The 16438-nt window shown below is 46.3% G+C and overlaps 2 protein-coding genes across 2 annotated transcripts in view; one reads left to right on the forward strand and one right to left on the reverse strand.

Annotated features, from left to right (window-relative positions):
• LOC126458628 (cytochrome P450 9e2-like) overlaps window positions 1–5792 on the reverse strand; it is a 161040-nt gene extending 155248 nt beyond the window's left edge. Inside the window, exon 1 of the mRNA XM_050095797.1 lies at window positions 5686–5792. The gene's annotated coding sequence lies outside the window, so the exon portion shown is untranslated. The remainder of the gene's footprint in view (window positions 1–5685) is intronic.
• LOC126458631 (cytochrome P450 9e2-like) overlaps window positions 1–11594 on the forward strand; it is a 46252-nt gene extending 34658 nt beyond the window's left edge. Inside the window, exons 7-8 of the mRNA XM_050095799.1 lie at window positions 7751–8014; window positions 9421–11594. Of these exons, the coding sequence (XP_049951756.1) occupies window positions 7751–8014; window positions 9421–9587 (431 nt within the window). The 3' untranslated portion in view covers window positions 9588–11594. The remainder of the gene's footprint in view (window positions 1–7750; window positions 8015–9420) is intronic.
• The last annotated feature ends 4844 nt before the right edge of the window (window positions 11595–16438 follow it).

A 16438-nucleotide genomic window follows, 5' to 3' on the forward strand; every position in this document is an offset into this window, starting at 1 on the left:
CATGCCGCGACAGCGTGAACGTGAACCGTATGTGCAGTTGACGGACTTTGAGCGAGGGCGTATAGTGGGCATGCGGGAGGCCGGGTGGACGTACCGCCGAATTGCTCAACACGTGGGGCGTGAGGTCTCCACAGTACATCGATGTTGTCGCCAGTGGTCGGCGGAAGGTGCACGTGCCCGTCGACATGGGACCGGACCGCAGCGACGCACGGATGCACGCCAAGACCGTAGGATCCTACGCAGTGCCGTAGGGGACCGCACCGCCACTTCCCAGCAAATTAGGGACACTGTTGCTCCTGGGGTATCGGCGAGGACCATTCGCAACCGTCTCCATGAAGCTGGGCTACGGTCCCGCACACCGTTAGGCCGTGTTCCGCTCACGCCCCAACATCGTGCAGCCCGCCTCCAGTGGTGTCGCGACAGGCGTGAATGGAGGGACGAATGGAGACGTGTCGTCTTCAGCGATGAGAGTCGCTTCTGCCTTGGTGCCAATGATGGTCGTATGCGTGTTTGGCGCCGTGCAGGTGAGCGCCACAATCAGGACTGCATACGACCGAGGCACACAGGGCCAACACCCGGCATCATGGTGTGGGGAGCGATCTCCTACACTGGCCGTACACCACTGGTGATCGTCGAGGGGACACTGAATAGTGCACGGTACATCCAAACCGTCATCGAACCCATCGTTCTACCATTCCTAGACCGGCAAGGGAACTTGCTGTTCCAACAGGACAATGCACGTCCGCATGTATCCCGTGCCACCCAACGTGCTCTAGAAGGTGTAAGTCAACTACCCTGGCCAGCAAGATCTCCGGATCTGTCCCCCATTGAGCATGTTTGGGACTGGATGAAGCGTCGTCTCACGCGGTCTGCACGTCCAGCACGAACGCTGGTCCAACTGAAGCGCCAGGTGGAAATGGCATGGCAAGCCGTTCCACAGGACTACATCCAGCATCTCTACGATCGTCTCCATGGGAGAATAGCAGCCTGCATTGCTGCGAAAGGTGGATATACACTGTACTAGTGCCGACATTGTGCATGCTCTGTTGCCTGTGTCTATGTGCCTGTGGTTCTGTCAGTGTGATCATGTGATGTATCTGACCCCAGGAATGTGTCAATAAAGTTTCCCCTTCCTGGGACAATGAATTCACGGTGTTCTTATTTCAATTTCCAGGAGTGTATTTAACACATTAAACCGTTAACAGAGAAATCAGACTCTGAGCCTGTTTCATTCATGGGGGTTCGGGTCTCTACAGAACCTGCTCCTCCTGGGCTGCCTCGGTGTCACCAGCGGGCTGCTGCAGAGGCCGCACTGACCCGTGAGGCCGCGAATCTGGGAGGAGAGAAGCAACAGAACCACGGGGCAAATGACGCGCACAAATCTGGTTCTGGTGGCGGCGCGGCAAACCGTCTGGACCTGTAATCAAGTACATGAGACAGGGAATGCGTTCCTGCGTCACGTCTCTTTCCCAGCGCCCACGGTTGCCGTAGACCTTGAAAAGAACCGGATCGCTCGGCGCAAAACGGTACTCGCGGACCATCGGCAGCACCAGACGCTGCAGTGGGTGCAGCAAGGGCGGCAGCGTCCGATGGCGGCGGCCACGCAGAGGTGCTGGTGGTGACGGTCCGCCTCGTGGCTGGGAGCGACAGCAGGCGTGACAGAGCTCCAGCGGCTGTTCCTGAGTGTGGGTGGTGCGAAGCTCGGCCGTCTGTTGTCTGAAAGTGCGTACAAAGCGTTCTGCTTCTGCATTGAGTGTGCGTGAAACGGAGCACTTGTTAGATGACCAACGCCATTTCGTTCACAAAACTGTTCAAAATCAAAATGGCTCTAACCGCTGTGGGACTTAACATCTGAGGTCATCAGTCCCCTAGACTTAGAACTACTTAAACCTAACTGACCTAAGGATATCACACACATCCATGCCCGAGGCGGGATTCGAACCTGCTACCGTAGCAGCAGCGCGATTCCGGACTGAAGCGCCCAGAACCGCTAGGCCGCAGCGGCCGGCACTGTTCAAAATCAAGTGAAAGAACTGTGGAGTACTTCTGTCAAACCTTCTCTGCAAAATGTATAGGTCAACGCTTGAATTGTGGTCCGTCATGTGGTAGAAGCCATAGGCACGGCAAATGGGAAATTGCTAAAAGAGTCTACCAATATGAGCCAACGAGTGCTCCAAAATGGTCCTGCAAAGTCACTGTACACTCGTTGCCACGGGGATTGAGTCTTACGCCAAGCTGCAAATGTCTGTGGCGCAGCGGATTGGTCTTCCGCGCATGCGGGACACTGTGGTGTCATCTGTTCAAAATGGGCGTCCGTGCCCTGCCAAGTTCGGAGCCGTAGCGTTTACTGTTTGGTGCGAACAATTCCCAGTGTCCTTGGTGGAACAATCGCAATACATCCTTTAGCAGCGCATTGGGAATAAGTACACACGATGGTCCACTGCCCTTTTGAACTAGAATCACACCATGTTGAACTGAAAGGTTATGCTGACATGCAAAATTTCGACGCACAATTGAATTCTAGATAATTTTCAATCCACGACGCCATGACGTGCGAATCTAATGCAACAAAATCTTGAGATCTGTGTCTGCTTCCACTGCCTGTGCAATTCTTCTGTGTTGCCAGGGAAAAGAGTCCAGTAATTCAGAGTGCTGCGCATCGATTTGGCAACAAGAGGCGGCAGAGGCATCGAAATCAGTGTGTGGGACAATCGGAAGGCGAGATAGGGTGTGTGCTTTGGCATGCTTTGGCGTAGGTCTGTACACAATTTCATACTGATGCTGTGAAAGCAAGAAAGCCCTACGTTGCACTTATTGAGCACAGCGTGTAGAAAACGGCTTTTATCGATGAAACAATGACGAAAAGGGTTGTGATCTGTCACTAAAAGGCAGGCCGTTGTGGCCGAGCGGTTCTAGGTGCCTCAGTCTGGAACCGCGCGACCGCTACGGTCGCAGGTTAGAATCCTGCCCTGGGCATGGAGGTGTGTGATGTCTGTAGGTTACTTAGGTTTAAATAGTTCTAAGTTCTAGGGGACTGATGACCTCAGATGTTAAGTCCCATAGTGCTCAGAGCCACTGTTGTCGCTAAAAATAACTTGTGACCACACAAATAGTGATGGAATTTGGTCACACCGTAAACAATAGCGAGAGCCTCTTTTTCTGTTAGACAATAATTGCACTGAGCTAACAACTCAAAAGCAATGGGTCTGTCTTGTGTACCAACTCTGTGCGAAAGCACAGCGCTGATTCCGTAGGAAGAAGCTTCCACTTACAAAACTGCTAGCTTGGCAGGTCAAATTTCACTAAACAACAGTCAGTAATCAGGACATTTTTGAATTCCTGAAATGCTTCTTGGCACTCTTCGGCCCACACGGAAGACACATTTTCCCGACGCAAGCGATGCAATGGGTCGGCGACCTGTGCAGCATTGGGTGTGAACCGAATGCAGTATGTCATCTTGCCCAGTACTGACTGCAGTCCAGACACATTGCGAGGAACAGACAGGTCACGGATTGCAAGCACATGAGATTGCAGGGGGTGCACACCCTCATTGTTTATCACATGTGTGCGCGTGTGTGAACTCCTATGGGACCAGACTGCTGAGTTCATCGTTCCCTACACTTGCACACTACTTACACTAACGTAAACTAACTTATGCTAAGAGCAACACGAACACCCATGCCCGAGGGAGGACTCGAACCTCCGGCGGGAGGGGCCGCACAACCCGTGACATGGCGCCCTAAGCCTCGCGGCCACTCCGTGCGGCTTTATCACATGATCTAAGCACTGAAGTTCAGAGTGAAAAGTGTCATACTTTTCGAGACGACACTCGAAAAAGGTTCCGCAAATTCCCAGTGTGTTCCTCTGGTGTACTGCCTGAGACGACAATATCGTCAAGGTAGTCTGAACAAAATGGCGTCCGCCCCGATAGCTGAGTGGTCAGCGCGATCGAATGCCGCGCCAGGGGGCCCGGGTTCGAGAGAGAGAGTTTGAACAAAATGGCACTTTTGCAGTCAGCTGTAGCAAGTAACGCTGGAAAATGGCGGGTGCGAAAGCACTGCCGAGTGGCAAACGCAAATACTTGAACACTCGTAAGTGTGAATTTACAGCAAACATTTTCTGTGATTCTTCATCCAATGGAATTTGCAAGTAGGCATCACGCAAATATATCTTACAAAAGTAACGCCTTCACCAAGCCCGTCCATGAGTACCTCAGGACGAGGTAATGCGTAAGTGAAGTGTCAATCTGCTTCTGGGTTGACTGTAGACTTGAAGTCAACACGAATGCGAATGCGACCAGAAGGCTTAGGCAACCAAACTAGAGAACTTGCCCATTGGCTAGCTCTAATGGGAGCTGTTACACCATAATCTTGGAATTCTTTCAATTCACTGGCTACTTGTCTCTTAAAGCAATTGGAACGCGGATGGCCTGGAAAGACCTAGGCTGTGCACTGTCATTCAATGTAGGATGCGCTACAATGTCATTAGCTTTTCCCATTCCTTCTGAAAATAGTTGAGGAAGTTCTTTAAGCAAGCTAGTTACTCTGTATTTTGGAGTAAAAGCAGTCACTGAAAGTAGATTGTCTTGTGTGCTAAGGGCAAACAAATCAAAGGCATCTAAACAGAACATGTTGTCACTGTCTCTTGATTTCAACACAGTAAAATTCACCATTCTAGTGTGAGATTTGTAAGTGGCAGGCAAACTATCTTGTCCAAGCACTGGAATTTTCTGTCCGTTGTAAGCACTGAGTTGCTTGCTAGATTTCGAAAGGTGTGGTGAGCCTTACTGTTTGTATGGTAAGCAAAGTTACTGAAGCACCTGTTTCTAGCTGAAAGGTCACACGACGGCCAGCAATTCGTAATGAGACAAACAGTTTGTTAGAACGTCGTTGCACAGCAATAGGACGAGGAGGGGGCACAACCTTAATCTTGCTTTTGTCGGAACTTGTTGTAGGTTTTGAAAACACAGCGTTCATTGCATGTGCACGAGCCTGTTTTTTCTGGGATCGGGTAAAATTGGCGTTTTTGTGCCGTTGCAAACAAATTGCTTGGACACGATCTGTTTCTCCACAATTGTAACACGTTGCGTTAGGTGATGGACAATCCTGTCTTTTATGGGGAACAAAATATCTAGGGCAAGATTTCACTAAGTTCACAGGCCTGTTTACACTTCTACGTGGCTGTTCTCGGGGCTGTGTACGCGCTCGTTGTTGTGGATGCTCGGGGCGGTCGCGAGCAAGGGCCGACTCGAACCGACAAATGGCGGCCTCGTCAGACTTGTCGGCCGTAATGGCACCCGAATCCTATTGCTGTAAGATTTGCGATACTGGGGGAAGTGATGGATCAGAGAACTTTAAGATCTGTTCCCGTATTCTGCTGTCTGGGACACATCACGGAACATTCATTATACCACCGTAAGAGTTGCCACAACTACATTTAAATTTACACTTCCTAGTCATGCACGTTAATTCTGAGTACCACTAGCGGTACGTCTGTTCGGGATTTCTCTGCAAGCGAAAGAACTGATACCTGGCTGCAGCTACTTGGACTTGCTGGTCGCAGTATTGAGTTAATGCAGCAAGTAAGAGCTGAGTTCGTCGGTAGACACGGCTGGGAACAGTTTTTGTATTAACCTGAACACTGGGGATCCCATAAGTGAAAGGAAGTATTGTAACTTTACAGTACCTTGAACACACACGACGAACATGACAATGCGCTGAAGTGAGTCAGGTATTCAATCCATTCCTCTTCTGATTCCTTAAACTGCCAGAACTTTGGTTTGCTGGTCGGAGACATTGTTGGGCTGGTTGGTTGGCCCGTTGTGGCTGTGCGGCCGACGCAGCTTGCGCAGCCTGTAGTTGTTGTACCGTAGTCAGTAATGTAGTAATTTGTTGGTTCTAAAAATGAAAAACTTGTGTTAGATCCATCACATTGGCCGTCTGTGTCTGATGCATGGGGGCCTTTGCCTTTCGCGGGCAAGTGCCGAGTTCGAGTCTCGGTCGGGCACACAGTTTTAATCTGCCAGGAAGTTTCATATCAGCGAACACTCCGCTGCAGAGTGAAAATCTCATTCTGGAAACATTTACCACTCATTATCCCTATACATACTCTTGTATACAGTTTTACATTAATAAATTCATAAAGTTTACAAGATACATACACTGTGTACTCAAAAGTACCCGGACACAACCATAAACATACGTTTTTCATATTAGGTGCATTGTGCTGCCACCCACTGCCAGGTACTCCATATCAGCAACCTCAGAAGTCATTAGACACCGTGAGAGAGCAGAATGGGGCGCTCCGTGGAACTCACGGGCTTCGAACGTGGTCAGGTGATTGGGAGTCACTTGTGTAATAGCCTTTTACGAGAGATTTCCACACTCCTAAACATTCCTAGGTACACTGTTTCCGATGTGACAGGAAAGTGGAAACATAAAGGGACACGTACAGCACAAAAGCGTACAGGCCGACCTCGTCTGTTGACTGACTAAGACCACAGACATTTGAAGAGGGACGTAATGTGTAATAGGCAGACATGCATCCAGACCATTACACCAACCTGCACCAGCATCCACTGAAAGTACTACGACAGTTAGGGGGAATGTGAGAAAACTTGGATTTCATGGTCGAGCGGCTGCTCATAAGCCACGCATCACGCCGGTAAATGCCAAACGATGCCTCGCTTGGTGTAAGGAGTGTAAACATTGGACGACTGAATTGTGGAAAAACGATGTGTGGAGTGACGAATCACGGTACACAATGTGGCGATCCGACGGCACGGTGTGGGTATGACGAATGTCCGGTGAACGTCATCTGCCAGCGTGTGTTGTGCCAACAGTAAAATTCGGAGGCGGTGGTTTTACGGTGTGATCGTGTTTTCATGGAGGGGGCATGCACCCCTTGTTGTTTTGCGTGGAACTATCACACCAGAGGTCTACACTGGTGTATTAAGCACCTTCTAGCTTCCCACTGTTGAATAGAAATTAGGGGGTGGCGACTGCATCTTTCAACACGATCGAGCACCTGTTCATAATGTACGACCTGTGGCGGAGTGGTTACACGGCAATAACATCCCTGTAATGGACTGGTCTGCACAGAGTTCTCAGCTGAATCTTATAACACCTTTGGGATGTTTTGCAAAGCCGACTTCATGCCAGGCCTCACCGACAGACATCGATACCTCTCCTGAGTGCAGCTCTCCGTGAAGAATGGGCTTCCATTCCCCAAGAAACCTTCCAGCATCTGATTGTACGTATGCCTGCGAGAGTGAAAGTTGTCATCAAGGTTAAGAGTGGGCCTACACCATACTGAATTACAGTATTACCGATGAAGGACGCCACGAACTTGTAAGTCATTTTCAGCCAGGTGTCGGGATACTTTTGATCACAAAGTGTATATATTTGTCACTATTTGAAAATGTTTATCTCACTGACATCCAATCCCAGACGTCTGTCCTCCGCGACCGACGTGATTGACAGGTTGGTACTGTGAGTCGACTTCTGAAGGGTACGTGGCCAGCTCAGTCGCGCTATGCTCCCAGAGAGCGTGTGTCTACATCCAAGTCCTGCGCCAGCCACAGTATTAAGTATTCACATACATCCGATGGTCTGAATACTAGTCACTACAGTAAGATACCCAAAGTGAACAAACGCAAATATCTCACCTAGTGCCCTATCAGAATTCTTTTCGTTTCAGATCACTTAGTGCCAGTGGGACCACTCACCCTTCGCTGTTACACTGTTCACAGAGACGCTGCGCATGTACCCGCCGCTCTCTGCTTTGGACCGACAGTGTGTGCGGCCCTACCGACTGCCGGCGACTGAGACCTGCCCGGGGATCGACCTCCGACCTGGAGACGTCATATGGCTACCCATCCGCGCCATCCATTTCGACCCGAAATACTATACGGAACCGGAGCGTTTCGACCCGGAACGCTTCAGCCCAGAGAACAAACACCTCATCAAACCCTTCACGTACTGCCCGTTTGGATCTGGACCTCGCATCTGCATTGGTAAGTATTTATCCTCATTTTCTCGTGTTATGTTGCTTTCTGTTCTGTTCTTTTCACAAGAAAGAACTCCGTTGTTCATTATATTCACAACTACAGTGGTGCGCATAATTTAAAGACGAAAGTAACTTCGCTTGATGTGTCAGTTCCAATTAACATAGCAATCACGCCGTAGTCACCGCGACTCGTGATGGTCGCCTGGATATTGCAAGCCATGGGCCATGGGTGTGTGAACACCATGGACGGGAATACATTCTCTACAAGATGCTCCCACGCTGACGACAAGGTTGATGAGGAGTTCTTGTGGTGGGACGCTGCACTCCTGCACCAGGGTGGTTGGCGTCTGCTGGATGGTCGTTGGCGCCTGTGGGCCGACTGCAGTACCCCTCCCCAAAGCATCAAACACGTGCTCGATGGGATTTAGGTCGGTGGGATAGGCAGGCCAGTCCATTCGCTGGATAGCCTCTTCTTGCAAGAGTTCCACCATCTGCGCTATTGTCGTACACTGTCATCCATCACAATGAAGTCATGGACCAATGAACCCCTGTCACAACGGAAATTAGGACGGTGCGAATGAGGTTGACCTGTGAGTGTAGCATTTCAAAGATCTGGAGGTCGGTGCGCCTATGCAAATTTGTACTTTCCCACACTACAACCCCTGTACTGCCAAAAAGCCATGACCGGCAATGCTTGACGTACGCTGATATCCTCAAGTGACGAGAGAGGTAACGCGTAATGCACCCAGGAACTTCTTCAAAAAAATCACCTGTAAGAAATAGGCACATCACCAGCATGGATCAGTAAACCTTTTCCCGTTTGTTCCGCATTTGAATGTCTTGGTTCAGCCATCTCTCCCAGGCTATCCTCACCGTGTATTTTGGCTTGCAGTTCAACAGCGTTTTTGGAATTCTATTTGCGCAAAATCGTGTTACACGTTACTGTTTTTCGTTCCAGTATTTCATTATCTCCTCAATCAGACTGAATATCCTTAGTCCTTGTCTAACATCTTTATTTCTCTTTCAACTCTGTAATGTTTTCGGCACTATTCTAAGGAATGGGGTCCCTAAGCTCTTCAAAAAATCCTGTTGTGTTCCTAGTCACAGTTACAATTGCACAAAAGGTGCTAACAGTTTCGATGATGAGGACCATAAAGCAAATCCACCGATGCAGTAACATACAATTTTAGCTCTTACAATAAAATAAAATTTCCCACCGATTCTTTACGAAGGTCTCACATTCAAGCCCACTTTACTTTACCAGTTACATCATTTCTTCAACCAAGTTCGAAATTAGTTCAAGAACCATTCTTTTTCTGTCAGTGGAGCTTCAAATGCAACAAAGAAAAACATAACTGTAGAGAAAAGAGTAAACTGATGATTGCATTTCTTATGGAACTTCTGTTGTTCCAGGCCAGAGGTTCGCGATGATGGAGATGAAGGTGCTGTTGGTGTACTTCCTCTCCCGCTTCAGTTTCCAGTTGGTCTCCAAGACGCCGGTGCCCCTCGAGATCAAACCTGACAGCATGTTCCTCGCTATCAAGGGCGGTTCCTGGCTTGGAGTTCGACGCAGATCCTGAACTGTTTCCACAGCGCTGGAGGAACTACCAAGAAGAGATGTGCCAACTTCGAGAAGTTGTGGTGCAACTGAAAGACAAATTTCTCCTGGAAGTCAATAACAGGAATGCCTCATGATGTACTACAGCGAAGATGAAATTAAGCGCTTCCGCTCCTTCGCACTTTGAGTATGAATTAATGAGTATTACAGCCTTAAATAACACCACACAGTGTTTCCGAAAATGTTTGGATGTGTGTAATTGTAGAATGTTCGTGCTGCTCCACTGACGTTAATGGCACTCTATACGTCCTATACAAATAGTAATCCACTGAGAAATGAAGCACATACTTCTTTAGAAGAGGGCGCTTGAAATTTATGACTTGTTTAGTGGTGGCACTTACGGATATCATGAGAATGGTTAGGTTTTTCGCAGACACAGAAAGCAGTAAGAGGCACGGGATACACGAGATTCGTAGGATGATACTGAATACCGAACTACGTATATTTTAATAGCGAAGTTACTATAGCTTATTTTCCTTCACGCACAACTATCGAGATATTTAAAGGCTGTAGTCTTGATGTCCTGCAACATCTTGATACATTAACCAAGAGGATGGTGGTATTCTCTCTAAGACGATTGTTATCTTGTGTACAATTTTGTTGGTTCAGGTGAGATACTGTAAAGTATTTGATTAATAACTTACCCGTATGTTAACCGTGACTGTAAGCAGCAAGTTACATTTTACCGTTCATTATCTTTGGCGAAGTAGTCGCAGAAATGGCTTTTTCGTCTTTTTCTATGATCCACGTCAAGTAGGTGTTCTAGGAGTTTTAACATTTTTCTGCTTGAGGATCCGTTAGGGGATATAGTATAGTGTTAGACGCTGGTTATAAAGCTGCGCTTCCGCTTTGACCTAAAACAAAAGCTGACCTAGTCAAGGAGACTTCTCGCTTGACGTAGGCACCGCGAGGAAAACATGTGATGGTTCAAAAGAAAGTATTAAGATGAAGTTCCTGTTTCTGGTCGGCAAAAAGAAACACTGCTGTGTCATGCTACGTGGAGTGATACGTTGCGTCATTTAACTGCGGAAACCAGTCCTCGCCACTGTGTCCCGCCCTGTAAATAGCGATTTGTTTCATTGTGATATCGCATCATACTTTAACAGCGAAAACAAATGCTACACACAAAACACAGGACAAGGCTTCGCAGCAAGGCTAAAACAGAAACCAGGACGTTGGCTTTGCGCAGCATCCTTGCAAGCTCTTTTACAGAGAAGAAAATAGTGCTTTGTCGCTTTGTGTAGTCGGTTCTTTATTTTCAGCTTCGGTAATGAAATAAAATTTAGAGCATGTATATTTCATACCCATGTTAAAATTACGCAATAATTATAAAATCTGCATTCAGTTATCGCTCCAAGTAAATCATTCACACCAGATTATAGTTGCTAATTCTTCACATTGTCTTCAACGTGACATTTGCGTCTCTTCATATAATTCCTGTAATGTAAGGCCCCAGATCTGCTTGAAAAGGTTACCTTCCTTATGACAATAACAACGTTACTTTTGACAGTTAAGAACAAGTTATATTGGAATATTTCCAGCTGTGAATAAACTTGTGCAGTAATTCAATTACACTCACTAAAACGTTTTCGAGAACCTTTAATTATTGTTGCCTCAAAGAGGCAAAGAGGATGTTGTTGCGCAGCTGTTCTGCTGGTTGTTTACTTCAGAACATGATCTGCGATACATCGATTGTGATGTTACTTTCAGATCTCTTCAATGTATCTACTTGCTTTAAGTGCTTTGTTGAATGCAGAACATACTAATGAGTTAAATCGCTGTTGACATACATTTCAACAGACTCATCCTGCAAGTCATCAGTAAGTGAGGATAATTAACACTATTTGCCTGTAAGTGGAACTTTTGTAACATATGAAGATTCGTCTTTTTTTCTACGATTTAAAGATATACTGATGAATTATTTGTTGTACACTATATTTTTAATAAAATGTTTTTGTAATATGTTGAACATGGATCTTTTGAACAACCCTTTACTATTCGTATCAGTTCTACAATATGTTTGCTCTTGAAGGATTACTACTCCAAGGCTTGATATTAAGATTTACACTATATTATGGAGCACCGTTTTTCATAACGCAATGGGTGCAGAACATGTTCTTTTATTACTAAATTATGGAAGCATAACTTTCAAGATGAAGATGGACCACAGCACATCACTGTCAGAAAGTACGCAGCCTTAGCCAGGACCTAGGAATGAGTAATAAGTAATACGCATATTGTGAAAACTGCTGTGGGATTCTAACATTCGTCATCGCCTAATAATCTGGAGAATTGAATCCTAGCACTTTCAGACAGATGAATGTCGAAGTGCGAAGCGTCTGCCTTTATTGTGGACGCTTTAAATCTCGGAGGCAGATGCTTGTTCTTAATTGGATCGAGGTATGGTGAGTGCATGGAGCTGACTGCATGACGCAGTCGTACATTACCCCCAAATAAACTACCATATAGTTATACATATATGCAATTTATTCATTACATTTTTGGTTAACAACAACGCTTTGTAGTCTAAAGGTTTCATAGCACTTCTGCCAAACTGTTGCTGATTCATGTAGCTATTTACGTCAAGGACATTTATCTGACATCTTATTTTCGTTTTAATATCTTAAAAGTGAAAAAAAATCGGATATTTAAAGGTGACCAGGAAATTAAGACCATCATAAGGAAGGGAAAGAACAGTCTACTAACATACTATTTTTATTTTTAGTGTAGCTTACCGGAGTGAAAGAAGACACATACAACAAGATTTGAAGACCGTGCGTTACTGGGTAAGGTCATATTGGAGGTGGTTATATTTCCACCATCGGAAGACTTGTCCTTTCAATAATTGGGGAAGTTACATTTTAAAGTAGACTTCGGGACGCGACGTATCTTGTCATTATTCACATATGTAAGTCGTAACCGTAAGTGACAGAAGCGATAAGCGACAGGAAAGAAATCCCATGACTTGCTGAGGTTTGAACAGTGAACCACTGGATTTTTTACTATCGTCTGCAAAAGTCGAATAAAAATGCTCCAAACACTAAAGAGTATGCTGTTAAGCATTTTATGGTAGGGGAGGGGGGGCGAGGGGAGAAAGCACCACTTACTTTGCCATAGACACATCATAGTTGGCTTAGTCTTGTCAGTGAAGATCTTACTTATCTCGTCAATCGACCGAAGTGGACGTCGTTCCATGACGAATGCTACACATGACTTTGCATGTTAGCAAACGAGGAATCTGGCTGTGGAGACATCGGCAAGGAGGGTGTCATGGAATAAATGAGGAACTTCCAGCCCAGGAGTAACCCACCTCCGTACAGATGGAGGGTAAATGTCGTATTGAGATGTACAGGGGGTTGACAAAGATATGAGAACACCAAGAACACAAGATGTTACCGTGCCTAATAGGGTGTGGGAAAACCGTTGCCATTCGAAATAGCCTCCAGCGGTCTCGGATTGGATGAAACAGGCCATGAATGTTTTTCTTTCCGAAGTATTCCATAAAATTTCAATGATCTCGTAACTGTAGAGGCCAGAGGATCATCTCTGTGTTCACAAAACTGGTCCTGGACGATGAGAACTGTGCGAACAGGTACCTTGTCGTCTTTTAACAAAGCACACCATTAGACAAAAACCCTGTACCATGGGATGCACCTGATCAGCCAGAACGGTCACGTAATGCTTGACAGTATTGCGACCTTGTTGACGAGCCACGGGGCTAATCGAATACCACGATGCGATTGCCTCAATCATCACCGAACCCCTGCCACGCTTCACTCCTCGGACACAAACTCGACCACAAATTGGGAACTGTGTAATACAGGACTCAGCCAACCAAATGACGTTCTTCTATTGTTCCATAGTGCAGGTTTCGTAACTTCAGCACAAAGTTTTCCTGTCATGGGCATTTTCACGACTGATGTGTGGTTTCGCGATTCCAGCGCGTCCTGCAATTCGCAGCTCATGGAACTCCCTCCGTGTTGTGTTGATGCTGACAGGGCTCGCGAATATAACATTCAGCTATGAAGTGACTTTTGCAACACTAGTTCTCATTACTTATCGCCTCAATCCTCTTCAGTAACCGTCCGTCGTGGTGACGCTACAAACTGCACCAATGCTCTTGATCGTTATCCAAGTTTTATCTTCTTTTCTACTTTCTGGACTGCTTGGTCATCAACTGTGCTGCACAATCTGCTTCATCAATGTGAACCTTGTCCATCCGTTCAAGTTCTCTGATGCAGTTTACTCCAGAATTAATTCCCATATGCTGTAGCACTTTCACCCTACCAATGTTGCCATCACTAAAAGTAATAACAGCATTACTGACCCCCCACTTTAGTGTCTTCATTCCAACAAAAAAATTTTTGGTAAGCGAGTCGATATAAGATTATTGAACGACTCACTGGGATTTTGAGTGTGACCATGCAGACACTTCTTCAGTAATTCAGCATTTGCCAGGTCTTTGTAAATAGGTTTTATCATATCCATTAATTCTGCTGGGATGGAATGTTTATGGCTGTACGAACTGTTTGAGTACTGGACAGTGAGGTAATTACGATATGAATCAGGTCCAGGAGGGCAAAGGTGATGTACTGGTTTTTCATCAGTTGACAGTCTGTGGAACAAGGTAGCCCATACTGCCTGCTTCAGTTTGAACAAATCCTCAGTATTATTTCTAATGGCCATCCCATAATACTGCTGTGGTTGATCAATCATTTTGTCTGTTAGCCTGCCTCTTATGGTTTTACAATCAGAAAGTTTCTTGTCTCTCAAACTTTGTTTCAACTTTCTCAACCTGGTGCCCATCCTCTTGTGGACATAACCTTTATAACACAGCAACCCACAGCCTTCTATATACAAAAATTACCGGTTTTATTAGATCTTGAAGTAATGCACGTAAGAATTAACATTTTTAACCGGTGTAGACTATATTTAAAAAAATTAAATAAAATACTTCCCACGTGAGTTTATAAGTGATATATATATCATTTTATTCAGAAAACTTCAAACGTCATAATAAGATAAAAATCCGGAAATATGAAAAAATTTCCGTTCTAACTCCCCTTAAAGGGCTCGTAGTTGGTCACTATTTGACCTGCTAGTCGAGTAGCGCAATGTCTGGATTTGTGGGACATTCGAATGTGACGGCGACCCGATGTCGGACTGGCTGGGGACGTGAGGGCCAGGCGTGCTCGTCGTCGACAACGCCTCACCACTGCAATGGAGGACCAGCGTACAGTGTGCCAACCACATCGAAACCCTCCATGTCTGCGCCTGTCATCCGAGAACAAGTAGTGGACTCCCTACGACATTCTTTATCAAACTCCACCATTGTTCAGAGACTAGCTGCAGACGAACTACGGAATTTCCGACACGTCCTTAGGCTGCCGGTAACACCACAACGCAGTCGGCTGCGTTTGGAGTGCTACCGAGTGTGTGGGAAACGTGGCTGCTAATAAAGCACGTCCCACTGTACTCAGCGGCACACCGCGGTTCCGCACTGCCTGCAACACACATCAACGACGAATATGGAGCGCGAGCTGCGAAGAGGTCCATCCCTTTCCTGAAACGTTTCAGAGAGCCACAGCGACGTTACTCCCGGCGTCACGGTGTGAGGGTCCATCGGGCGTGACTCCAGGTCACGGATGGCAGTGGCTGAGGGAACTGTGACGGCGCAGTGGTACGTCACGGATATTCCGCGACCCCACGTGTTACCTCCAATGTGGAAGTATCGTGGTACCACCCTTCAATAGGAGAATTCTCATCGAAAACATGCACGTGTATCGATGTGCCGTTGTACGACGTTGAACTACACCTTTCGCTAATAAGATGCCTACATCTGTCCCGGATAGTGTACGTACGGAGCCAGGCCGGACGTCAACTGCCATTCCAGTACCAGTATCCGTGTTATGATGGAACAGTTACAACAGCCGTGGAGCAGCTTGCTACAGGGCAGGATGCGACGGCTTTACGACACCCTCCCCCACCGAATCGGTGTTGCATTAAGGCCAAAGATGGAACAACATTATAACGACAAATGTGCTTATACTGCCAAGTTCTTTGTACACATGACCAGATAATGTAATCACTGAAATAACGCAGCACAGCCTATCCAACCCGTTCTGGGTGCTTTACTATTATTGTCAACCAGTGTATTCTGAATGATGATTGAAAAACTAAATAAGCATTTCAAATGTTCAAATGTGTGTGAAATCTTATGGGACTTAGCTGCTAAGGTCATCAGACCCTAAACTTACACACTACTTAACCTAAATTATCCTAAGGACAGACACACACACTTATGCCCGAGGGAAGACTCGAACCTCCGCCGGAACCAGCCGCACAGTCCATGACTGCAGCGCCATAGACCGCTCGGCTAATCCCGCGCGCCAATAAGAATATCAGCACCACCAGCAGAATAAGAACACACGACTGAAACAGGTGAACCATTTGCGCTTTTGGGTTGCATAGTTGAAAGGTCCCTATACAAGACAGCTCATAATGTTTCACTCAAGTTAAGTTTCACGCCTCTAGCTTTCGGGTGCATCTGGTAAATCATAACGGGATAAAGAGTGAGCAACTGAGTATGTCCTTATCAGCCACAGTCTCACACATTTATTTTCAGTCATGTCTGTTTCGTATCTATTTTATATGTACAAGCATTAAGAACATGTGTTCCTTTTACTTTCCACACCTTAATGTTGTATTCCTGTGTTTCTTTCCCATTCCTGCCCTCTTTGAATGGCAAAGTGAGTTAAGGGAACATTGTATGTCCCATGCCACCAATCTTCAATTACCGAATTTTGTGATCCA

Source organism: Schistocerca serialis, chromosome 2 (genome assembly GCF_023864345.2).
Source record: "Schistocerca serialis cubense isolate TAMUIC-IGC-003099 chromosome 2, iqSchSeri2.2, whole genome shotgun sequence".
Taxonomy (NCBI): Eukaryota; Metazoa; Arthropoda; class Insecta; order Orthoptera; family Acrididae; genus Schistocerca; species Schistocerca serialis.